This window comes from Biomphalaria glabrata, chromosome 3, assembly GCF_947242115.1.
Source record: "Biomphalaria glabrata chromosome 3, xgBioGlab47.1, whole genome shotgun sequence".
NCBI classification, from domain to species: Eukaryota; Metazoa; Mollusca; class Gastropoda; family Planorbidae; genus Biomphalaria; species Biomphalaria glabrata.
The window spans coordinates 35,002,965-35,028,542 of NC_074713.1; the positions used below are offsets into that span (position 1 = coordinate 35,002,965).

Sequence of the window (25,578 nt, forward strand, 5' to 3'; positions counted from 1 at the left end):
TTATGCGGTATAGTATCGCCTATTACCGACGTTTTTTAGCCCTCCCAGTTTTTACGAAGATACGAGTTGTAGAAATTAAATAATAGAGATCGAATCAAGAAGCATGGATGGCTGCCTGGTCGTGCGGTTTGCTCGCTGGACTGTCGTTCGGATTTATCGACGGTCGAGGGTTCAAACCCTGCCCGCTCCCATCCCCCGTCGTCCTGCGGGAGGTTTGGACTAGGAAGTAAACTATCTTCAACTCTGAAGGAACATCCGAATTATGTAAAACATTTTACAAACATTTTACAAGCAAGAGTGGTTTTCTAACAATAGATTCCATGTTGGTGTCTAGATTATGATGGTTGTCACGTGTCTTAAGGGGTGTTTCTTTACGATTGGTGAATGAGGTCCATTCTGTATTTGGAGAAGATATATTTTCAGGCTAGTTAGAGCCTAGTTAGGTTGTTTGAATTGATCAGTATAGTCAGATGATTTTTATAGGTCTGTGCATTACATAGTAAGAATTTTTGTTTTCAGGTTCTGCTACTCCGAACGAAACAATACTGCAGTTCCGTTTTTCTTTTATAGAGTTCCGGCCACTCAGTAGACAGATCTACTTGATCGTCTAGTCTAGATCTCTAGATCTGGGACCTTTACTGTAGATTTAGATATCTAAATAAGCTAAGACATAGACTAGATCTAATTTTTAGCTTTTAAAAAATCAAAGAAAATGGTAACTTGAAAACTTCTTAATAATTTTAAATAGATCTAATTGATTCTAATAATAAAAATAATACAATAATTATTTTAAAATTATTAAAATATTATTTTTTTATTGTTATGGAATTTAGATCTAGATTAGTATTAGATCTACTATTAGTTCTACTTCTAGACTAGATCTAGCTAGATCTAGTTTAGACTCTAATATGTTATCTAGATTTATTTTTATTAAGATCTTAGTATTTTAGAATGTTCAATGGGGGATGTGTCATTTCCACTTCCACATCTAAGATGAATCACCAAGTCTTAAAAGTGACTACTAAAAAAATAAGTCTAATCATATTCAATGAATGATATTCTAGTCATAAGTCAAAGTGACATAGGTCACAATGACAATGACAATAGTCACATAGTGACTAGATCTAGTCTAAGTCTAGATCTAGATTATACTAGCCTAGCTATACTGGCTATAGGCATAGGCAGTATATACAGAATATAGGGATAGTCATGCCAGTCAGCCATGGCATGGTCATGACTCATGGTAGCATGGTAACTCATGGTGAATTTCATAATTTCATGTCAACAACATCGACATCAAGGCCTGCCACGCCCACATTATCTGGGGAAAATGTAACAAAAAAAAGTTAGTTTTATTTAATTGTGAAAAAAAAAATGTTTCAAACAAAATTACACATATGTACAATTTTAATAAAATGCAGTTTAAAGATTTTATTTATAAAAGGATATAAGACATTTAATGTAAAATAGAAGGCTCAACTTCATAAGTCCAAGTCCAGCCAAGCCTTTACTTTAAAATAAATTTCTACAATTATCCTAAATCATATAGACATAGAGAATATAGTAGATTTAAGTAGATCTATAGATTAATATCTGAAAATTTATTTTCATTGAAATAAAATGATATTTCAATTGATTTGTGTTTTATTTTGTTTATAACTTGTTTATAACATAATTAGTAGTGATTATTATGGTAACTATCACTTAAAATTGTGTATAAAAATTGTTTTATAATTATCGCAATTATATTACCAGCTATTGCAAGAATTATCACTTAAATTTAACTAAAAATGAAAAATAACTATTGAACTAGGTTAAAATCATTCTAAAAGTTTAAAAAATAACATTCAAAATCACGGATGATTAAATAAAACTGTTCTTGATGATGGATTTTTAAAAAAAATCGATCTAACAAAAAAGCTATGCAGCCATTGATAACCATTGAATCTATCATTTCCGGTTAGTAATGGCGGCTAGTTTCGTTTCGCCAAGATACTTGATGCAGTGGGTCACTTTTTACTAAAAAAGTGGAACACTTATTGCGATAATATGAACAAAAATAGTTAGATTAGATATTAAGGTACACGGTTTGACTTTATAAACTATGCTTATCAGAATAATAAAAAAACTATGGATGGTCAACTTACCCCTATGCTCAACACGCTGGAACTCCATGAAGACGATAGAAAAGCACTGATATAAATCCAAAGAATTAACTGATATCCGATCCTTGAACAAACAAAGGGCTCCGATTATCCTTTTGTGTCTGATTTTGAAGACAAAACCAGACTGGAACGAAATGACCACTGCTTTCGGCTTAAATACTGCCGCACGAATACTACCGGTTCCGGTAACCAAAAAAAATCTCGCGCGACCGGAAAATCGAAGTATCTACATAATGACATTTTTGTAATCTACTAGATCTAGCTAGCTGCTAGATTGATCTAGAAATCTAGAATAGATTAGAAACAGGTGTATCTAGATAAGATTTTAAGATCTAGTCAACCTAATCTAGTTATCATTTAAATTAAGTTTATTAAAGGGAAACTCCGATGGTTTTGACAATTTTTGATATATGTTTTGATTTACAAATAATGAATATATTATTCTTTTTTTTAAATTTGCAATAATAACGTAGTAATTGATGTTTTTCTAACGTAGTTTTCCTGCGCATCCAAAACAGTCAGACTTTCAACAGGTTTCTATGTGACATCACAACTACGTTTAATTTAATCTATTGACTTCTGTATAACGGGAGACCATACAGCAAAGTTTACATTCTCGTAAAAGAAATATATCTTGTCTATGCAGTTAGATCTAGGATCTTGTATGCAAAGAAAAAAATGCGTATTAAAAGTAGATTTACATACTTGACTAACCACGGCAGTCTGTATTTTCTCGCCAGACCACTCAACACACAACAAACACTATCACTTGGTTGTCTTGTCATGACCGACTACACGTAATCTAGACTAGCCTTACACTGACCAGTTTGTTCGAATCAGTCAGACACACAATCTATTTACTTCTTGGGACAGGGAAAGGCTTAGACTTAGATGAATGTATATATATATATATAACTGTATCATAGATCTGGACTAGGCCGTCACTAAGCCTAACAGCTACTGTAAGAATGAAGTGATACGATTGGTTAAATGTAGTTTTTCTCTCAGTATTGTTGAGGGAAGTGACGTATGAACTAGCTTAAAACAAAATCTCAAAGAACAATCCCTTTTTTTTTTTAGATGTCAAGAATTTACGGACTAATTTATTAAATATAAATGTTTCTAATCATTGAAATACAAAATGGTAAAATGTTTCCTATTACAACTTTTCACTCAGAATTTAAATATGTCAATAACTCATTTGAAAAACCTTCGGAGTTTCCCTTTAATCTAGAATCTAGATTAGTAGCATTAGTTTTCATATATATTAAAATTAAATTTTAAATTAAAAAGACAAATACAATTTCATAACAAAATGCTAATTCATTCAATCATACATAAGATTATGATTTTCAATCTGTTCCCCTTTTTTTTTTTCAGTTCTAGTGATTTTTCTATAAGTGTACCTAATTTTTATCTCTTGCTATATTTTTTTAACATTTAACTTAACTAGTCTAGTACTAAATCAGAATTTAAAAAATGTTTCTTTTATTTGTAGGATTACACTAAGTTTATGGATGATAACTTTGATGCTAAAGAATGGGTGAATGCAGCTTTTAGAAACCAGAAAGATGCACCAGGTGTTACTAAAGATGTAAGATAAGTTTATGACTCTTGTTTAACTGTTGTGTTAAGGTGACCCAACTGGGTACAGAGCAGATAAAATGTATAACTGAGCAGTAGTTTCCATTAAAATGTTTACCATTCATTATTCATACATACAATATTATAGATATTTAATAACTAGGAAGATATTAAAAATGTTTGGTTAGCTTGTTTTGATTCTTTAATGCTGTGTTCTACCACACAAGTCCAACCCTACCTCATCGTGGTGTGGTGGTGAACAGAATTCTAGACTAATGCCATCAGAAGTTAGCCTTAAAGACATCCACTCTGTCAAATGTTTGGGTGGTATTAAAAAAAAATAAAACAAACACTCTGGTTGGTCATTTATGTCTAGACTCTGGCCAACAGGGCTCTGGCAGATATCCTGAACCAGAAGTTGAACCCCCAGCCAACAAGGATATGTTTAATAACTTGAACCAAAAGTTTATCTGGTTAGGAAGAAATAAAGACAAACACATTGGCAAGATTTACGTATCAAATCACATAGATGATTGAAAAAGTTATTCAATAAAGGTAATTGCTCTTGGTGGAGATGTCATCCCTTATTTTAAATCAGTATCTTTATAGCATAACATTCTGAATCATTTAGCTCAATCATTCAAAATTTACTAACATTTTACTTTCATGTTTAATTGTATAAAATTATATTGTAATATATTCAAGTTAATGCACTATTATGACTACATTTTCAGTGGACAATTTTCTATCATTATTGCATCAATATTTACATTTCTTTCAGCAAAATGCAGCTACAATGGTCATGAAGCTTCAAGTATTTATACAAGTATGGTGAACATTTTTTTTGTAATAGTGTTATTATTTAGAGACTTATATAAACAATATAAAATGATAGATATTTTTTTTCTAAGTCACAGATTTACTTTTATTTTCCTTCTTTTCAATGGTTTTCATTTTTGTAAATTATTTAGCTTAAAGGTGTTAATCTTTCATTAAATTTCTAAATTGCAGGAAGTCAATAATATATTAGAGGAAGCTAGTCAGCAAGCTTTGCAAAATCTTCCTAGGTTAGTGTTTTAATTGATATTTGAATTATAAGAGACTTAAGATTTAATGAGAATTTGAAGTATTTATTTGCATTTAGACCTTTTATGACATTTTGTGTAAAAATAAATAATTTCCGATTAGTCTTTTGTTTTTTATGCATCTAAACAGATTAGAACATTATTTCAGTATTCTATAAAACAAATCTTCTGTCACCAGAGTGGTGCGTGAGTTGGATGCTGTAAAACAAGAAGCTTCTTTACTTCAGGATCAAATGCGGACTGTTAAACAAGATATTCAGAAGGTAAAATAATGTTCTTAAGTAAATCTAGTGGGAAACCACCTGTTGCTATCATCTCTTCTTTGTATACTTTTGATTGGAAATGAAACTATAATCATGTTGTAAGGGCCATAAAATACAATTCGTCAATTATATGATTTTTGTTTATATAGGTGGAACAGGACACGTCACATTCCATGCAGGCCTTGCTCAAGTTAGACAGGATCAAGTCACGCATGAAGTCAACAGCTGATGCTCTCAAGGTTGTAAAATTGTGTATTATTTGAAAGCTTTTGAATGTAAGAGAAGAAGGGTAACTTGCATGTTGTGAACACTGGTATACAGGGTTCGTAGCGCTCCCAAAAACTCATAAAATCTCCTAAAAAATGAAAAGTCTCCTAAAATCCTAAAATTCTCCTAAAAATTGCTGAAAATCTAAAATTTTGTCCACTCTCCTTAAATGTTTACCCAATATTTTTTTTTAAATATAATTTTGCTTATTTCTTGCTAAAAATGAGGGGGAAAAAACAACAACAGCGTAACAAGGCATTCTGATCGCATGATCTTATGGGCTGGTTGTGTTAATGAGCTGACCAGTGACGCGTCTACACCGCCTTTCACTCACTTGTGAAGTGCGACCTCGTGATTGAAGATGGCCTTGGCTCAAGCAAGCATTTCACCTGGCAGTATTTTTCTGAAGTCAGCGTTGAAATGTTTGTTTCCATTTATTGTTACCACTAAAGACGCGCTAGATCTAGTCTGTAGTGACTATTATGTCTATAATTAAAGCAATTACCAGACTAATTTGTAGGCTACACCCCTCCGGGCCATCCCTCACCAAAAATCTTCTTGTTGTACGTAAGAGTGACTTCGCGTGGAAAGTCGGTAAATCTTCTAGATCTAGCTAGTGTCTAGTAATAGTATCTAGATTTAGATTTAGATCTAAGTTAGATCTAGTGAAGATAATTCTCACCTAACCTGAAAACTCAGTGAATTTAATGATACACGTCTAGACTCTAGATCTATGGTATATTCAGTGAAGATAATTCGCACACAGCCGCGAAAAGTCTGCGAATTTTAGTGACTTATATCTAGACTCTAGATTTACTCGAAATCGCTAGAATCTAGTGAAGATAATTCTCAGACAGTCGTGAAAAGTCTGCAAAATTTAGTGACTTAGAGTTGTCCGCGAATTTTAGCGAATTAGCTTTAGTCTATATCTTCTGTAAATTTAGTGAAGATAATATTCACACAGCAGTGAAAAGTCAGCGAATTTTCGTGACTTTGATCTAGACTCTAGATTTACGTTAAATCACTAGAATATATATATTTATTTCTCTCACAGCCCTGAAAAGTCCGCAAATAACATTGTTTCTGTGGCATATTGGCAAGATATTTATTATTTTTAAATCAAATAACAATAATTGATTTGATAAATGCTTAGTTTTGTGTATGTTTTACTATGTATCACACAAACGGATAGGAAACACACACACACATCATACATTTCATCCTTAAAAAACCTCCTAAAATCTCCTAAAATTTTGTCATGGAAAAGTACTACTAACCCTGGGTATAAAGAGACAGCCCTTTTATTATCAATATACTAATTTCAATGTTTTATGCAAAACTGTGGCTTAACACTTTAAGTTTAAGTTTGAGTGTTTATAGAACTTGCAGTTAACTTAATATATAGAATAACTACTTTGCAATGCGTTTAAGCCAGGTGACTGGGTTTTATTTTGATAGTGAAGTTTGGGGGTGCTGGAGGACTGTTAACACAGCAACATGGTTTTAAAAAACAAAAAAAAATCAAAATCTGAAGTAGAGGAAAAGACAGAATGACAAAGAAATTTATAAAGTATAGATTTGATGGAAGACTATTAACTCATTCCATACGTTAGTTTTTGTCAATGCAATGGAGGAAAAAAAAAAACGGCTTAAACGTTTTCTAGTGAAAGTATTGTATGTTCTTATATACAATCATTTTTTTTTAGTTTCTATGGCAAGTAGCATATCAATGTTTTTTTCATTGAATGAGGAATGTTATACTGTAAACATGAATAAGATAACTACTAAAATAAAAATATTATTAAAGTTAAAGTACAACAGTGTGGGAAAAAATATATTTTTAAAAAAAATTTTAACTCAACTAACGGTTATAGAAATCCAATAATTAAAATCCAAAGAAGCTGGTTTTTACACAATTTATACCAAAATATGTTTGTAAAAAAGTAGCAAAGTTTCATTTAAATTGCACAAGTAATAAAAAAAGTTATGAATTTTTTTGTCCACACACCTGAAATTTTTTTTTTACACATTTTTTATGAAAACTGAACTTTGTACACTATATACAGAAAATGAGAGAACAAACATTGTCCAACATCCAACAAATGAAAGGATTTGATGCATCCTTTTGGATGTAAATGAGGCTTTGCTTCACATCCAGAGCAAAAAAAATGGGTTCTGGCCAGTTTAGTGCTCGTAGAACAAAAAACGCAGTCTCTGTCCCGTTTGCTGTAGTCCACTATATGCTGAATGCTGACTCTTAGATTTTTCCAGGCAACCTGTTTCTTGTTGTCTACCAGTAGCTCTGATTTGTTCATTCAAAACTACATTCTGTGTAAGCTGTCGAATCAAAACATGCTTGTAGTCTTTCAGAGACAGTTTTCTTGCACCAGGTTTCTGGCTGAGGCAAAATAAAATGTATGAGTTTGCTTGGCATATTTCGAACAGCCAATAAAACAATTTCTTCCATCACTTGATGGTTTTTCTGTCAAAGACACAGTAGTAGGTCACTTTCTGGTCTAGCTTGTCACACCCATTCATATTTCGATTGTGTCGACCATCAAAGGCTTGTCAACATCGTTCACTTTTGCGGTGCCCACTTCAGCATCTGTTGAAACCATTTTTTTTTTGCTTTTTTGTCTTTGAAAGCAACACAGAGCATTGTTTTTTTTTTTGTGGAGGAACCATTTCATCTCTCTGTGTTGCAGAATCAAACTCTTGACTGCTTTTGGAAATCTGAGTCTGTTGACGTTGAATGTACCTGTGTAGTATTGCTTTTTTTGTAGCATATAGTTGATGAGTTTCCGGGTGGTATAAAACCGATCAGCGAAAATTTTATGCCCTGTTCCCACATGTTGAAGGAGGGTGTCAAAAACATGCACAGCTTGTCCCCCATCTTTATCTGCATCAGGATTGTAAGAGGTATTTGCCCCAAAGTAAGTCAAATTATCGACAACATAGCCGGTTGCTGAATCACACAGGCCAAAGGTTTTGATGTGATATTTGCTAGGTTTAGTGGCATTAAACATCTTGTATTGCCACCTACCTCTAAACCCAATGACCATCTCATCAATGCTGAGCTCCTGGAAGGGATAAAAACATTTTCTAAATTTATCTGTCAATAAATTCAGGAATGGCTCTTTTTTTCTTTTCCTTCTGATGCTTCATCGTCACAGTGAAGCATGGTGTGGTAGATATCTTGGAAGCGTTCTCTGTTGAACACGTGGTGAATCCAAGGAGCATAAAATTCTGCAGCCGTTGTCCAGTAGTCCGAAATAGCCGGTCTTTTTTTATTAGCACTGCCATAAACTTGTCCAACTCACTTCTTGTAACATCAGTCCATCGTCCGAAGACAGATCGCTTTCGTGGTGGGTTGTTCAGTTGGCATTTTTTTCTTGCAAATGAATTGATAGAATATATCAAGTTATCTTTAATTCTGTCACCAAAGAGTGCATGAAAAAAATCAAGTGGAGAAGATTGATTACTTAAATGTAGATCAGGGCAAACTCCAGGCATTTTCAGAGGGTGAAATCTGAAATTATTTTCAGTAGTTCCATATGTAATATGGTCCCATTCAGGATCTGCAGAGTCAGAAGAATTAGATGTACTAGACATAGTGCTGGTATCAACAGACTGAAGACTAGTAGATCTAGAACATTTCCCTTTCCCTTTACTTGCAGCAGTTTTTTTCACAAGTGTTGGCTGAGGGCAAGGTCTGGTTGGTGGCTCATAATCTTCATCACTGTCATCAAATATAAGCTGTGGGTCCATATCAGAATCTTCATCATAATAAATAGGTCTTGAGACTCTAGGCCTAGGTCTACTAGAACTACTGCTAAGTTTTATGCTTTTTCCTGGATTCTGATCTGAATCTAAAGCAGGTTCCTTCCTTTTTTTGCTAGACTTAGACTGAGAGGCACAGTCTCGAAGACTATCAAGTTCTAGATCTAGATTCTGAATATCACTATTATTACTATCACTAGATCTATCATCATCCGATTCAGAATCAAATAGTATCATCTGACTAGCTTCTTCAGCCGTTATACGTCTGTATTTATTATCAATATGCCTAGAGCTATCACTTGAAGAAGCCATTGAATCAGCTGTTTTTTGTTGTCACAAATTTTTGTCAAAAACGGTAACACAGCGTGGTAAAATGTCTATAACAAAATCAAAAACTGTGCTATAATCAAACCAAAACAAAATAAAGGGAAGAAGAACCTCTTCTGAATAGAAGTAATGAAAAGTATTTGAAATAAAAGTGCTTTAAAAAGTAGAAATACTCATTTAAAGAAACAATATACGTTTGGCACAGCCTGCGGCGATACGTAGTCAAGCGAAATCGCTTTGGCGCACTGTGCGGCGATACGTATTGAATGAGTTAATAAGTGATATAAATTATAGATCAATAGCTAACTTCAAATTTATTTCAACTGTGCTTTGGATTTGGAATACATGCTGCATATCTATTTTTATTGCTTAAGCATATCCAGATAATTTGTTTGCTTTTAGTTTCTTTCTAAGTCAAACCATAAAGAACTAGATTTATTAGAAATGGAATTTTAAAAGACAAAGTCACATGTCCCACCAAAAATATGAGGTAAATCAATGGTCTCATGGTAATCATGATGTTTAATTGGTTTGTTTGCTTAGTACTGTGTTGCTGCTTGGCAGTGGTGTCACAGCCATTTTCTCTCAAATTAAAATTTGGTCCTTACAAAATTATAGAGCATTACACAATTAAAATACGGTATTACAATGGTGCACTGGAATATACATCTCTTATATAATACAATGTTATAACATAAATGAGACTATTATTGATCTCTAAAATGTTGAAACTATGCCCTGATAGAAATGAACAATTTAGGTTCTGATATTCTCCAGGAAGCAGATAATTGGACAACACTTAGTGCTGACATGGATGAAGTCTTCCAGTCACAGAACATAGATGATGTAAGTCACTTCAACTGTTTTCTTGGGACTAGCTCTCTGAATGATTCTATTTAAGAAACTGTTTTCTTGGGACTTAAATGACTAGCTCTCCGAATGATTTTATTTTAGAAACTGTTTTCTTGGGACTTACATGACTAGCTCTCTGAATGATTTTATTTTAGAAACTGTTTTCTTGGGACTTACATGACTAGCTCTCAGAATGATTTTATTTTAGAAACTGTTTTCTTGGGACTTACATGGCTAGCTCACATGACTAGCTCTACGAATGATTTTATTTTAGAAACTGTTTTCTTGGGACTTACATGACTAGCTCTCAGAATGGTTTTATTTTAGAAACTGTTTTCTTGGGACTTACATGACTAGCTCTCAGAATGATTTTATTTTAGAAACTGTTATTTGTGTCAATCATATTTCAGATAACTAGTAAATTGTGTGGGATGCAACAAAGTCTGGTGAGTGATTCAAATGAAAAATCAGCTTATAACTTTGACTTTTTTTTAGGTTAGTTATATTCGGTGGGTTTTTAAAGGCCTGAACTTACACAGTTTGATTGAAGTGATAGTAATTGTTCTGTTTCATCTAATTCATACTAGAAAATTTTTATTTTAATACGATTAGTATTTATAATATTTACACAAAATGTAAATCATTGTCCTATTGCTTTTTTTTTTAATTTCTAACATTTAACTTGTTTCAATTTTCTAAAAAAAAACAAAAAAAAAAAACACATAAAACAGATTCTTGAAAATAAAACTATAATTTTACATATTTTTTTTACTTATAGATATATCAGATTTAGATTCCCATTTTGTCAACTGCCATCATAACAAAGTTAATTTCATTTGTCATGATTCTCTCATGGATGAATTTTTATTTGATCTCTAGCACATTCTTGTTGATACTCCAGACTATGCAGAGAAATGTCAGCATCTAGAGAAACTGAAAAACAGATTGGAGGCCATGCTTAGCCCACAGTTGATTGCTGCATTCAATGCTCAGTCTTTAGGTAATTCTTTTCTAGACCTGTAAAATAAAAGGCTTAAGGGGTTACTGGATAGCGAAATTTATTTTTTTTATTTTTGCTTTAACTTAATAACTTTTGTTATATTATATCATATGACAACTCAATAATAAAAAATATATATTGAATGTTGTCTAATGTTTCCGGGTTGCCATGGTAACGGCAGCCATCTTGAAAATAAACAAAAATTAGTTCATATAGGAAAATTCTAAAATTTTTCAAAATAGATAAATTTCAAAGCTAAAAATACTTACACCTTAAAGTATAAAGGTGGCTGGAAGGAGCTAGCTAGATTTTATACATTTTCCCTCAGTATTGTGCATTTTATGATTTTTTAAAAAAGGGTGATTTTTTTCCTGTAAAATGCATCCACATTTTTTTTCCCAAAAGATCATATATTAAAAACTTCTTCAGCTAAAGTCATTAAAACTAGCTGATTCTCTGTATTATTTATCTCTGAATATGTGTACCAAATTTGACACATTTATCTCTATTAGTTCTAGAGATTTTAGAAATATGTTACAGGGGGGGTCACAAAAAATGCATTCACTCAAAAACAGTGAATTTGTATTAAGAAAAATATGGAAAATAGTGTTCACCACGTATCATTAAAATGCTTTTTTTCAATAAAAAATGCTATTTTTTAGAAAATTTTTGGTGCCAGTTTATAAAATACATGTCCACCTATTTAATTACACCAAAATTGAAAAATCGATTTTTTTACCCAAAATCGGATCCAGTAACCCCTTAAAGTGTTACATCTAGAATTAGTGACTAGACTAGATCTCATGATTTGGAATCTAGATTTAAGATTATATCTAGACAGTCTATTTTGAAATCCTAATTTCAAGCTTGTCTAAGCTTATCTTTATCTTGAGGCCAGAACTTACCTAGTAGTAGATGTAGATTATATAAGTAGATCTAGATATCCATTATTATAGATATAGAGAAGTTTTTAAATCTAGATTTAGATCTACTCCTTACTTCTACTTCTAGTGATCTAGACTCTGGACTAACTTTAAATCTAGAAATATGATCTAAATTAATCAACATTTTTGACTAATCTAATTTTTTTTTTTCAAGTATTTAGATTTACATTAATTATAAAAAGGCATTTTCTTCTTTACCAGATCTAGTATTTACGTATGATCTTGTTTGTTTCAATTTTAATAATTTAACTTTACACTGTACAAAATAGTCCATAGTGCAAGTGTTTCACATTCAGCTACCAAAATACACATTTGGATCATCAGTGTTGCTCATATGGACTTAAGTTAGGCAGGCCTGACTACCTGTATATTTTATGAAGCTAGTTGGGTTGGAAGACACATGGCTTACCTGTGTAAATGTTTGTATATTGCAGATCAGACCCACAAGTTTGTGAAAATTTTTGAATCTATAGAACGCTTACCACAGATGTACAAATATTATCACAAGTGTCATAAGGTAGGCTTAGAGCTGAAGTTTGATATTATTATAACCTCAGTGCTTTTTTTTTTTTTTTCAAACAATACACATTTTTATTGTTATACGAACATTGATTTAGTCAAACATGTGTCATGTCTCATCATGTTGGTTTTAAAGTTGTCAGCTTTTCTCCACATTTACCGTTAAAAGAAAAGTTTGAATGCTTTGCTTACTGGCATCTTGCCATGCTAACTAACTTCATTTTAAAATAATCAAGCTTTCACATTAGCATCTCCTCTTACTAAGTTGTTGTATCAAAGTTTCTGAAAACATTGTCAGATTGTACATTAAATTATTATTTTTATAAACATATTTTTGAGATGTTTTGAAGTCAATAATTATATAATTGTACAATTTATTTCCAGAACCATCTCCTACAAACCTGGCAGTCTATCTGGGAGGAAGACAAAAGTAAGACTGCTCTGAGTGACTTCTATGACCTACTTTTGTCCACCTGGCACACACAGGTCAAATGGTGCACTCAAGTTTTTACTCATCCTGTTATTATTGTCCTTGACCTGTTGACAGAGACACTGAACACCCTCCAGCCACCACTGGGGATAGTATTCAATACATTAGTTGGGGAGAACAAGCCACTTGACACCCTGGTGGACTTGAAACAGGTGAAGTCTACTTGTTAGCTACAGTAATAGAAATAGATATTAATTGCTATTTTTAGAGTTCAGTATCTTAAAAGTATTAGCCCTGCATAACATTAATGCTACTAATACTAGTAATGGGTATTTTAGTACCCTTTTCTGTACATGACAATATGACATTAATTTTACTAGCAATTTTTATTTTATTTTTTTTAGATATCTGACAGATGTGTAAAAAATTTAGAATCAGCAGTAGATGGTTATGTTCAAGGTACATGAAATATATAGACTGTGTATTTCTATATTGTATCATATTTAGCTTACCTAAGAATAAAATGTTTTCTCTAGCTATGTATTAGTGGAACAATGTTACAAAAATAGTTTATTTTCAAATAATTTTTTGGGATGTTTTTTAGGCTCAACATTTCAGTATACTGTAAGTCTACAAAACTTACTTAAAGCTATTTACAGTCCCTACCAAACTTACACCAATAAGTACAGGATCTATGAAGAAGTAGCTCTGACGAAACACCTCGATTCCATCAGGCTTGTAAGTTAGTGGTTTTTATTACAAGAGATATAGATAGTTCCACTTTGATTGTAAATGTTTAACTTTTTAGATCAGATTTCATCTCCACATTCTGCTTTATGAGTTCTGATACAACTTTTGCTATGTAGTACAGTTAATGCTGGGTCTCATTCTGTTACTTTGACAAAGTAAGAGAGAAAACAAAACATCATGAATGTACTCCTAAAACTACCTAATAAAATATATTTATATTAAATTTTACATTTGCTTCTTTATTTTTGTTTATTAGTGAAATATTTAGAATCTTGAAAGACTGATCATTGTCAGGCTCTTAATTAAAAGTATTATGATCATATAACTAAATTTAATTTCACTGAAATTGTACTTTCAAATTTTCTAGTTCATATGTACTATTAGTAGTTTTAGTAACCACTGATGTTTAAAAGTGTCAATGTCCTGTATTTTTCTCCTGCAGAAGAGACATTTTCATTACAATATTGTATCAGTGTTATTTCATTTTTAGTCTTCTGAATGGAAGACATTGACATTAGTTATTAGAGAGAAAAAGACTTGCATATCAAAGATTTGATGTAATTTTCTCTATACAGGATCATGAAGAAGTCATTGATACTGTACAGTTATTATCAGAATCTGTGACAAAATTATTTTCTGCTGCTAGTGAGGTAAATAGGACTAATGTGGATGTGTTGTGTACAATAGATAAGTAATTAACTGCTATAAATTTTATTTTGCGCTAACACTCGCTGCATTTTTTTTTAGGCCAATGATCGATGTCAGAAGTTAACTAATGGCTTCTGCTACTTGGGACTTCTAGATGCATACAGGGTTTGTACATTTGTTCAAAATTATTTTTTAAATATCTTATTTATAATTTAAGATAAAATTATGTATTATACATTATGTATAAATATATATGTAATGATATGTTTAGTCATTATGGGGCAGATTTAAAAAGTCTAATGGTTATAGGAATGTTGCTCTGAAAAGTGAAGACAGACTATATATTTCTGATGCTTTTTATGAACAGACCTACATGATAGCATACACAAGAGAATTCCGCAGAGTACTCATCAACATCAGAGAAAAGTGCCACCTAGGGGCAAAAACAGACTCAGAAGATTGGTCAGACTTCCAGAATTCCCTCAGAATCATACAGACTTGTGGTAATTTCTTGAATTTTTACAAGTGTTAATTATATCTACTAATTATTTATATTTTAACAATTTTAGATTTACTACAAGAGATCTCTCTTAACTTGAAGATAATACTATGATAAATATGCCTAACAAAGATATACTTATGCTAATTATGGCTCAATTGTCTTAAGTCACACTTCAGTATCAGCCCTTGTCCCCACATTATTTGACTTCATTTGACCTGCCTTTTTATATTAGGATGAATAATGAGCTTTAGTTGTCAGGGGAATATGTTACTGCGGTTAAGAATGTTAGAAAACGCTTGACGGGAGGGTTCTGCTGGGGGAACTACTGCACTCCCCTAGATACTCTAGCTGAGAAACACACTGCTCTAATATTCTAATATAGATCACTTCTTGGTTTTCTTTGATATATAAAGTGTGTTTATTCATAGGGTTATGGTTTGGAAAATAATTGCGTCCCCCCCCCCCTCTCAAAAGTTCTGGATTCGCTCTTGATAAAAACTAACCTGTCTGTCATTGGTAGTAATATAACATTTAGAACGTTTAGAAAGTGAATACTGTCTCTCTCCTTGTCAGGCGTTTCTGTAAACACTGCTAAACACACAACACATCTAACACAAGAACTTGACAACAAGAGTTTCAAGTAACCATGTGGCGGTTTAATCACAAATAAATGAACAGCCAATACAATACAGTTGGCTACACTAACTTCAAATTTTATGCTTTCTTGCACTTAACAGAACTGCCTAATAAATACTACAAGTTTCTCTCTCTAGTCCTGGAATCCTACAGCTACATTTTCAAGGATTCACTTTGTACCGCACTGTCTTTACTGCCTTGCTGTCCTAGACTCAACTGTCCCTTTCTTACACACTGTCTCTCGTCCGTGAAGGCTTTCGATCACATGACCATAGCACGGGTCATATTTGTGTGTAATAGCAGTACTGTGCTTTGTCCATCGATAGCCGTTTACCTAAGTGTTTTGCTTGAATTCACATGTGTCAGCTGATCGTACATTTAACCCTATTGTGCTGCCAATAGGGTTACAACAATACATTAATTTTTTACTGTGTACATTTTTGTCTTCTGTACAAGTAGCAGCATGAAACATCATGCTAAGTGCACTTTTTTTTTTTTTACAACACTTTAAAAATTTCTATATAAAGAAACATTCTGAAAAAGGTCACAACTTTTTAATTACAAAAAAAAATAAAAAATTATTAATCTCTATTTTATTTTTTTTACTGTCATATAAAAGTCATATGTCATCATCAGTAAAAAAAATAGTATTACTTCGGCTGTAACATTATTAAATTTAAAATAGTATGTAACTTTTGAATAGATGTATTGTTTTCAAGATTCATTCATGGAACAGGGTTCGTAGCCACCTTGAAAACCTGGAAAACACCTTGAATTTCATATTAAATTCAAGGCCTTGAAAAAGCCTTGAATTTCGTAAAAAACGGGGAAAAAACCTTGAATTTTAAAACTGGACCTTGAGTTCTTTCCCTCCCGATACCTGGTGTTTATTTTTGTTTTTTTCCCGGTTACATTGAGCTGACCAGTGACGACGCGTCTTCACCGCCTTTCACCCACTTGTGAAGGGCGACCTCGTGATTGAAAACGACCTTGGCTCACGCAAGCATTTCACTTAGCACTATTTTCCTTTCACTGTGACGACTGATGACGCGCTAGATCTAGTCTGTAGTGACTATTGTCTATAACTAGAGCAATTAGCAGCCTAATGTGAAGGCTACACCGCTCCGGGCCTCCCTCGCCGAAAATCTTCTTATTGTAACAGTAAGAGTGACTTCGCGTGGAAGGTCCGTATATCATCTTATCTTTGTGTCTTTCTCAGTATTTTATTAGATTTTGTATTTGGAGATTATGATTCAGTGTTTAAGTATAATTGCTACCGGTACTTTACTTTTGAGTCTTCTCACGATCCATCCTTCTCATCTAGCTAGAAATAGTATCTAGATTTAGATCTAAGTTAGATCTAGTGAAGATAATTCGCGCTTAACCTGAAAACTCCGTGAATTTTAGTTAATTTAAGGATCTAGATACAGATACATCTAATGTCTAGATAGCTGTATAAATATTCTAGATTTACGATAAATCACTAGAATCTAGTGAAGATAATTCTCTCACATCCGTTAAAAGTCCTCGAAGTTTAGTGACATTGAGTTAGAATCTATAGAGTCTAGATCTACGATAGATTCAGTGAAGATAATTCGCACACAGCCGTGAAAAGTCCGCCAATTTAGTGACTTAATTAGATCAGACTGTAGAAGCGAAGTTAGTGACTTAGATCTAGACTCTAGATTTACGGTAGATCCAATGAAAATAATTCGAAAAAAGTCCGCGAAGTTAGTGACTTAGATCTTGACTCTAGATTTACGGTAGATTCAGTGAAGATGATTCGCACACAGCCGTGAAAAGTCCGCGAATTTTAGGGACTAGATTTACGGTGATTCAGTGAAGATAATTCGAAAAAAAGTCGGCGAATTTAGTGACTTAGACTTAGATCTAGACTTAATTTACGCTAATCCAATAGAATAGAGTGAAGATAATTCTCTCACAGCCGTGAAAAGTCCGCGAATTTAGTGACTTAAATTAGAGTCTAGATCTACTGTAGATTTAACGAAAATATTTCGCACACAGCTGTAGAAAGCCTGTAGAGTTATTTTGGTTTTAATTTACTTAAAACTGATGGAAAGCAAGTCAACTGCTATAGTAAGAATGAAATATTATTTTTACAAATCAATTTAAGAAAATTTCCAACTTCAGATTGCGACAGTTTTAGCTGAATTACATCTCATATTTTTAAAAAGTTATTCTTCTGTAGTGCAAGCTTGTGTGTGTTTTCTAATGTATTAAAAAGTTGCATTTAAATGCTTAGGAAACACTAGAGATTAATTCTTTTTTTTTATTTTGGAGGTATGATTTCAACTTATCAGCATACATTTTAATGAGAATTTTTTAATTTAATATTTATATATATATATATATATATATATTGTTCTTTTTACATATTTATGTCATAAGTATGTAAATATATATACATATATATTGCTTGCTATGGTGCGATGCATACCTTGAATATCTAAAACTCTACCTTGAAAACCTGGAAAATACCTGGAAAATCATTCATGAAATTGGCTATGAACCCTGATGGAAAGCATTGAAGTCCTCTTTAACAATGTGTACTGTTCATAGCAGCTCTAGAGCAGACTTAATACTTTTTAGTTAACTCATTTGATCTGAGCTACTTTTTTTGCTCACTCTTTGTTATCACAATATTGTTCTTTTATTCAGAATTTCTTTTGCCTCCGTCGGTTTTCATTTATATTTATTTAACATTGTGAGATATGCTGTGGTTTCCATTCAGTTTGTAGAATTGTCTTGTCAATAAAGAGATAGATCTAATCTGTTGAGATTTATACTGTCTTCTCTGCTATATATCATTCTATCTTTTTAGAGCAGGGGTACTTATGAGTTTCTCCTGTGACCAGTATATTTGTAGTAAGGAACCATATTTTACTATATTGTGTCATGCCAGATGCTTCTAAATTAATTTTGTAACCTTGTAAGAGTATCCCAGTTTGTGACAGAGCTGTCCTTCTTGCCTTTATGTTATCAATTGACTAACATATATTTCCAAATTAATATTTGATATCTGACTAAATCTGTTCCCTAAAGACTCATCTTTGGGTAAAGTACAACTGGCATATCATTTAGAGGTACATTGATGAAATTTGTGAACATCAATTTCCACTTTAAAACCAAAGTGTGTGGGTGTGTGTTAGTCAAAGAAGAGGCAGTACTTGACCAGGAAGTCTTTCAAGTTGTTTTGAAACAAGACTCAGATATGCTGGGCTGCTCTGATATTAATTATTTTTATTTTTTTTCAGGCAATCTGTTGATGCAAACTGAAGACTTGGATGCTTTAGTGGCCAGTAGTATCCTCGAAAGTCTTGGTCATTTAGTGTCCTGTCATTCTCCAACCAAGGAAGTAGATAGTGTGTAAGTGACTGACATTTGTACATTATAGATAGAGAATAACTTCATAACTTTGTTTTCCAACTATCTCATTATGTATCTAATTTCTCAATGTATTGAAACAGTTTTGAAAATATTTCTGAAAATTTGTTTTTTTTTATCCTCACCAGTGTAGTCTCAGTCTCTCATACATTCCACTTTCAAGCATTGTTGTTTCTTGTGTCTGAGTCTGAAGTAGAAGCTTTGGAAGCAATGGTACACAAGTTGGAAGATGGTAACAGTTCACCTAATTCAATTCAGTAGATTGTAATCCCTTAGAGTACTTTATGAAATAAAATGTTAATCTTTTGTTTGTAGGTGAAAGTCCCCCAGTATTCACAGATATACAAAATGACCTAAGTAAACTCAGCAGTGAGGTCCACAAGTTTGCTTTTGACATTGTCTTTAGTCAACTGAAAACTTACCTCAGCAGAGTCTCTGTCATGGAAGTAGGTTGCCATTCACTATCATATTTGTATATATTGTTGAGATTTTGTCCCCTATATTCTAGGAACATTTTCACAAACATTTGTACTCTTATACTTATATGAAGCTGTCTGATAAGACACTTGGTGCAAACATCTATTCTAATGAAAATGTGATAAATCCTTATATTTGATGTTTTTAATTTACAATCAGTATTGCTCAACCCTGGTTACACCTGAGAGTATTCCAGTAATATTTTGTCTTTTAGTATTAGACTAAGCTACCTCAAGATTTCCAGTCCATTGAAATGAAAAGAATAGAAATGTTTCTCAATAAGCAATAAAAATCAACTTGCTATAAAATCAAAACTCAATGGAATTTTCTACATATTAATATTTGTGCTTGTTTCCAATACTTCAGTTATATCTGTGTTAGTGGGGCAATGGTCATTGGCAGTTAGGTGACCAAAACACAAAAGTGGTCCATAAGTCAAAAAATAGCCTTAGGTGATTCAATTTTGACTGCTAAGACTTTGTTCCACAGATTGGTAGCCATTTGTTCCCTGACATGCTCTGTAGTTAGAGTACTCACCTATGACTGTTGTTTCTTTCAGATTTGGACTTCACAGAGTGCTGGTGGTGCTTTAACCTCTGACTTACCAACCTTTAGCCTTTCACCTCAAGAATACATTACTAAGGTATTTTAAACTGCCACTCAGAAGTTATTCTAAATCTTGCTTTGTAATAGCGTACTCAAAACTTGAGCATTCACTTGTAGTACTTAATAGTACTGTTGTGTTACCATTGCCTTGTCTCATGATTCTGTGTTGTATTCTTAACAATGTCAACTCTCATGACTTTAACTGTGTTCACTCTCCAGGTTGGTCAGTATTTAATGACATTGCCCCAACATTTAGATCCCTTTACACTGCAGGACAGCCCTGCACTCACAGTGGCTCTCAAACATGGCAGACTTCCTTTCACTAATCATCAAGGTGAGTCTCATTGTAGAATCTCACTTCAATATTGTTGTTCAAAAAGGAAACAAAAACAAATGTATCTCTAGACAATACTGAAGCTCAGGAAGAACAAAGAGAAAGAAAAGAGTTGATGGTTGTAACAGTGCAGTGTAACAATATGACTAGCATCTTATGCCTGTATTTTATTTTACTTTTAACCCCAAAAAATATTTGCTTCCCAGAGGTTCCAGAACACTTGGCTGACCTTTGGCTAGAGTCAGTTGCCATGGGAACCATGCACACTTATGCAGAAGAGATTCTTAAAATACCTCAGCTGACACCTCATGGTTGTAAGCAACTTATAACAGATATAGGTCAGTTGTTTTTTTTTAAATACAACAATCCAAACTTTTGTCTCAAAGGTCCCAGGTTTAAACACTGACTTTTTGTCATCCCCTGCTATCCTGCAGTAGATTTAGGCTAGGAAGTAATAAACCTAAAGGATCATCTGAAGCTGTGTACAATGACTGTTGTCAGTTAAGTAGACATTTTGGCTCAAGAGATTCAGTATACCTGGAGAGTAAAAGTTTAACAGAATTCAACATGGGACTTACAGCATGTAGAACTTTTTTTCTTATATAAAAACAAAAAGGTCATTTTTTTCCCATTTTGTTTCTAGTTAAAATATTTTACCACTTCTTGTCATAATAAAAAAGAATTTATTATCTGTCACTTATTTTAGTTCAATGAGATTCAAGAGTGTTAAAATACACATTTTGGTACTCCATCCAAATAGCTGAATGACGATCTTTTATTTCAATTCACTAACTAATGGTCTAGATGGTCATCTAGATTATATAACTTCTGACTAGCAGAAGTCGTATTGTTTTCCTGATTTACTTTGAAAACTAGTTTCTGGTGGAAGTAGAACACTACATGGAACTTGTCTACATATCAATTATGTGAAACTAGTTCATTTTAGGTTGAGTTTTTCCTAGTTTGAAACAGCATCATAGAAAGTTGGGTTTTTTTTTTGTCAAGAAATTATTTTACTTTACAATCAATGTATGTGATCTCTCCAGATTACTTGTGCAATGTCTTGGAAGATTTGGGCTTGAAAGCTTCTGAGACCTTGACCCACATCCAGACCTTGCTCCAGACAAAGCCAGATCAATTTGTTGATACAGCGGAACTTATGCCACAGAGGATCTCCCACACTGTAGCTAACATGAGGGGCATCCAAGTGTGAACAACACATTTTGTTTATACGTCACATTTTAACACAGTAAAATTATGTTCCATTCATTGGACAATGTTTGGTCAATGACCTGAGTCTCGGTAAACTTTGTTGGCATATGTATTGATCTTTGATTCCCTAATGTCTTGCTAGTATCTCTAAAAATTCAAGCCAAAAAACTATGTACTCCAGCATTTAGTCACTTTGCCCATTGAGTTTTCTAACTGAAAAGACAAATGCTAGGTAAAATGTCATAAAATGTTCCTTTTTGATTTATAAAGCTCATTTCTTAATCTGGGATTTTGTAACATGCAAGTTTTTATTCTTAAATTTTAAAAAGATTAAATATCATCATAAGATGTAACCATGGCATCTTTCAGACTTAGTAAGACTGCCAGCGTATTTCACCTGAGAGTCTCCAAAAAAATAACCCAGTTAAACTTCAATAGAAAATTATATTCTTCTTCTTCCTCGTTCTCCTGGTAGCTCCCCCCAAAAGAAAATTATATGAAGTGGTCTGTACCTGAACTGAAACTAATATTAGGAACATCTATGTGTGAGAAGCTATTTTTGTTGCCCTATTGGGAGAATTCACTTTTGTTTTATCTTGTCTGTTACATTTAAATGTTCAAAACTAAAAATCACTTTAAAAAAATAGCCTACACTGTGCTTGAAATGGGTGTAATTGCTACCTTTGTATAAGCATGCATATTGAATGCATGTACATTTCACACCATTTGGAACAAGGTGAAAGGCAGTTTATGTTACTCTGTTTATTTCTGGCTCACAAAAGTTCAACTGTTACATTAAAAAATTCATTTTTTCTATGTTGTTGTCATAGTTTTCAAACTATGTGCATTGGAATCTCCTGAAACAGTCTTATGTATTTTCTTCACAAGTAATCCTATGAGTTTGGTGTGCTGTGGTGAATGTATCCAACCATACAAGTAACCCTATGAGTTGGGTGTGCTGTGGTGAATGTATCCAACCATACAAGTAACCCTATGAGTTGGGTGTGATGTGGTGAATGTATCCAACCATACAAGTAACTCTATGAGTTTGGTGTGATGTGGTGAATGTATCCAACCATACAAGTAACCCTATGAGTTTGGTGTGCTGTGGTGAATGTATCCAACCATACAAGTAACCCTATGAGTTGGGTGTGATGTGGTGAATGTATCCAACCATACAAGTAACCCTATGAGTTGGGTGTGATGTGGTGAATGTATCCAACCATACAAGTAACCCTATGAGTTGGGTGTGATGTGGTGAATGTATCCAACCATACAAGTAACCCTATGAGTTGGGTGTGATGTGGTGAATGTATCCAACCATACAAGTAACCCTATGAGTTGGGTGTGATGTGGTGAATGTATCCAACCATACAAGTAACCCTATGAGTTTGGTGTGATGTGGTGAATGTATCCAGCCATACAAGTAACCCTATGAGTTGGGTGTGCTGTGGTGAATGTATCCAACCATACAAGTAACCCTATGAGTTTGGTGTGATGTGGTGAATGTATCCAACCATACAAGTAACCCTATGAGTTGGGTGTGATGTGGTGAATGTATCCAACCATACAAGTAACTCTATGAGTTTGGTGTGATGTGGTGAATGTATCCAACCATACAAGTAACCCTATGAGTTGGGTGTGATGTGGTGAATGTATCCAACCATACAAGTAACTCTATGAGTTTGGTGTGATGTGGTGAATGTATCCAACCATACAAGTAACTCTATGAGTTGGGTGTGATGTGGTGAATGTATCCAACCATACAAGTAACCCTATGAGTTTGGTGTGATGTGGTGAATGTATCCAACCATACAAGTAACCCTATGAGTTGGGTGTGATGTGGTGAATGTATCCAACCATACAAGTAACTCTATGAGTTTGGTGTGATGTGGTGAATGTATCCAACCATACAAGTAACCCTATGAGTTGGGTGTGATGTGGTGAATGTATCCAACCATACAAGTAACCCTATGAGTTTGGTGTGATGTGGTGAATGTATCCAGCCATACAAGTAACCCTATGAGTTGGGTGTGATGTGGTGAATGTATCCAACCATACAAGTAACTCTATGAGTTGGGTGTGCTGTGGTGAATGTATCCAACCATACAAGTAACCCTATGAGTTGGGTGTGCTGTGGTGAATGTATCCAACCATACAAGTAACTCTATGAGTTGGGTGTGCTGTGGTGAATGTATCCAACCATACAAGTAACCCTATGAGTTGGGTGTGCTGTGGTGAATGTATCCAACCATACAAGTAACCCTATGAGTTGGGTGTGATGTGGTGAATGTATCCAACCATACAAGTAACTCTATGAGTTGGGTGTGCTGTGGTGAATGTATCCAACCATACAAGTAACCCTATGAGTTGGGTGTGCTGTGGTGAATGTATCCAACCATACAAGTAACTCTATGAGTTGGGTGTGCTGTGGTGAATGTATCCAACCATACAAGTAACCCTATGAGTTGGGTGTGCTGTGGTGAATGTATCCAACCATACAAGTAACCCTATGAGTTGGGTGTGCTGTGGTGAATGTATCCAACCATACAAGTAACCCTATGAGTTGGGTGTGCTGTGGTGAATGTATCCAACCATACAAGTAACTCTGAGTTGGGTGTGCTGTGGTGAATGTATCCAACCATACAAGTAACCCTATGAGTTGGGTGTGCTGTGGTGAATGTATCCAACCATACAAGTAACCCTATGAGTTGGGTGTGATGTGGTGAATATATCCAACCATACAAGTAACCCTATGAGTTGGGTGTGCTGTGGTGAATGTATCCAGCCATACAAGTAACCCTATGAGTTGGGTGTGATGTGGTGAATGTATACAACTATAGGATCTTTGTTTAGTGTAACACAAACTCCCTTTGTCATCTTGTTCTTTTTTTTTTTTTTTATTTTATCTAAACCGTGAACAATTCTAACATAGTAAAACTATGTGCCATTTAGCCAATATTGTCAGGTCATGTGACTTAGGTCACTGTCTGCAGTAGTGGCTTTTTTTTTTCTTCTTTAGTCTTTACATTTATATTGCTTTGAATGAAGTTTTTGAATTTTGTATATAATAGTTGACTGTCTTATGTAATTATCTGGATTTTTTTCTACATTAACTTTTGAACTAGAGGGAATGACATGGGAATCTTAAGTCCGTGTGTCTAGTAGGACTTACATTAAGTAAATGTTCTCTGTGTTTTCTTTTATGTTCCAATGTTTGAACCCATGAACTCCTCAGGCTGCAGTGGGAACTGTGTTGGACTTTGATGTTATTTCAAGGGCTCATCAATCATTACACATCTCCAGCCTACACCCACAATAAAAGTGTACATACATCTAATATATTTGACATACTTTTTTTTTGTGTGTTTTGACTGAAAGAAAAAATGTGAATTTGATAAATTAACAAAGTTCCATTTCATTTCAACTTTTGTCATTTGCATAGCTCCTTCCATAATATAGATGTCTCTATTTATACCAGCAAGTATGTGTGACTGTAGATGTGCATGTTGTAAGAATAAGAACTGCTACATTCTGTTCCTTAACTATTTGTGTACATAGTTTTCAACAAATTGGTGACTGAAAGCAGAGCCTTGTATTGGTCATTGTTTAGTACTCTGAGGGATTCATCAATGTTAGGCCAATTATTTACAGTTTTTTGTTTTTCTCCTTAATTTCATTGCTGGATGTTGGTTAAAAGAAAGTTTTGTTCATTCTCAATAAAACAAAATTGAAACATGACTTGTTTGTATCTGTGTTTTGACTGTTTTTGTAGTCAGGCTATCTAAGATG

The 25,578-nt window shown here is 33.5% G+C and overlaps 1 protein-coding gene across 2 annotated transcripts; it reads left to right on the plus strand.

Annotated features, from left to right (window-relative positions):
* Positions 1-559: 559 nt before the first annotated feature.
* Positions 560-21,862, plus strand: LOC106060151 (conserved oligomeric Golgi complex subunit 7-like). 2 transcript variants are annotated; one of them, XM_013217944.2, is made up of 23 exons: positions 560-715; positions 3,664-3,759; positions 4,531-4,575; positions 4,761-4,816; positions 5,013-5,097; positions 5,247-5,336; positions 10,249-10,317; positions 10,734-10,769; positions 11,203-11,323; positions 12,702-12,784; positions 13,171-13,428; positions 13,621-13,675; positions 13,821-13,954; positions 14,542-14,616; positions 14,714-14,779; positions 14,982-15,117; positions 19,028-19,139; positions 19,286-19,389; positions 19,473-19,603; positions 20,194-20,277; positions 20,460-20,574; positions 20,781-20,912; positions 21,621-21,862. In XM_013217944.2, exons 1-23 carry the CDS (start codon positions 713-715, stop codon positions 21,785-21,787), a joined length of 2,253 nt encoding a protein of 750 aa, XP_013073398.2. In that variant the 5' UTR covers positions 560-712; the 3' UTR covers positions 21,788-21,862. The 2 variants fall into 2 exon arrangements, with proteins under 2 accessions (XP_013073398.2, XP_013073399.2); XM_013217945.2 differs by lacking the exons at positions 560-715; positions 3,664-3,759 and adding an exon at positions 3,956-4,304.
* Positions 21,863-25,578: the final 3,716 nt, after the last annotated feature.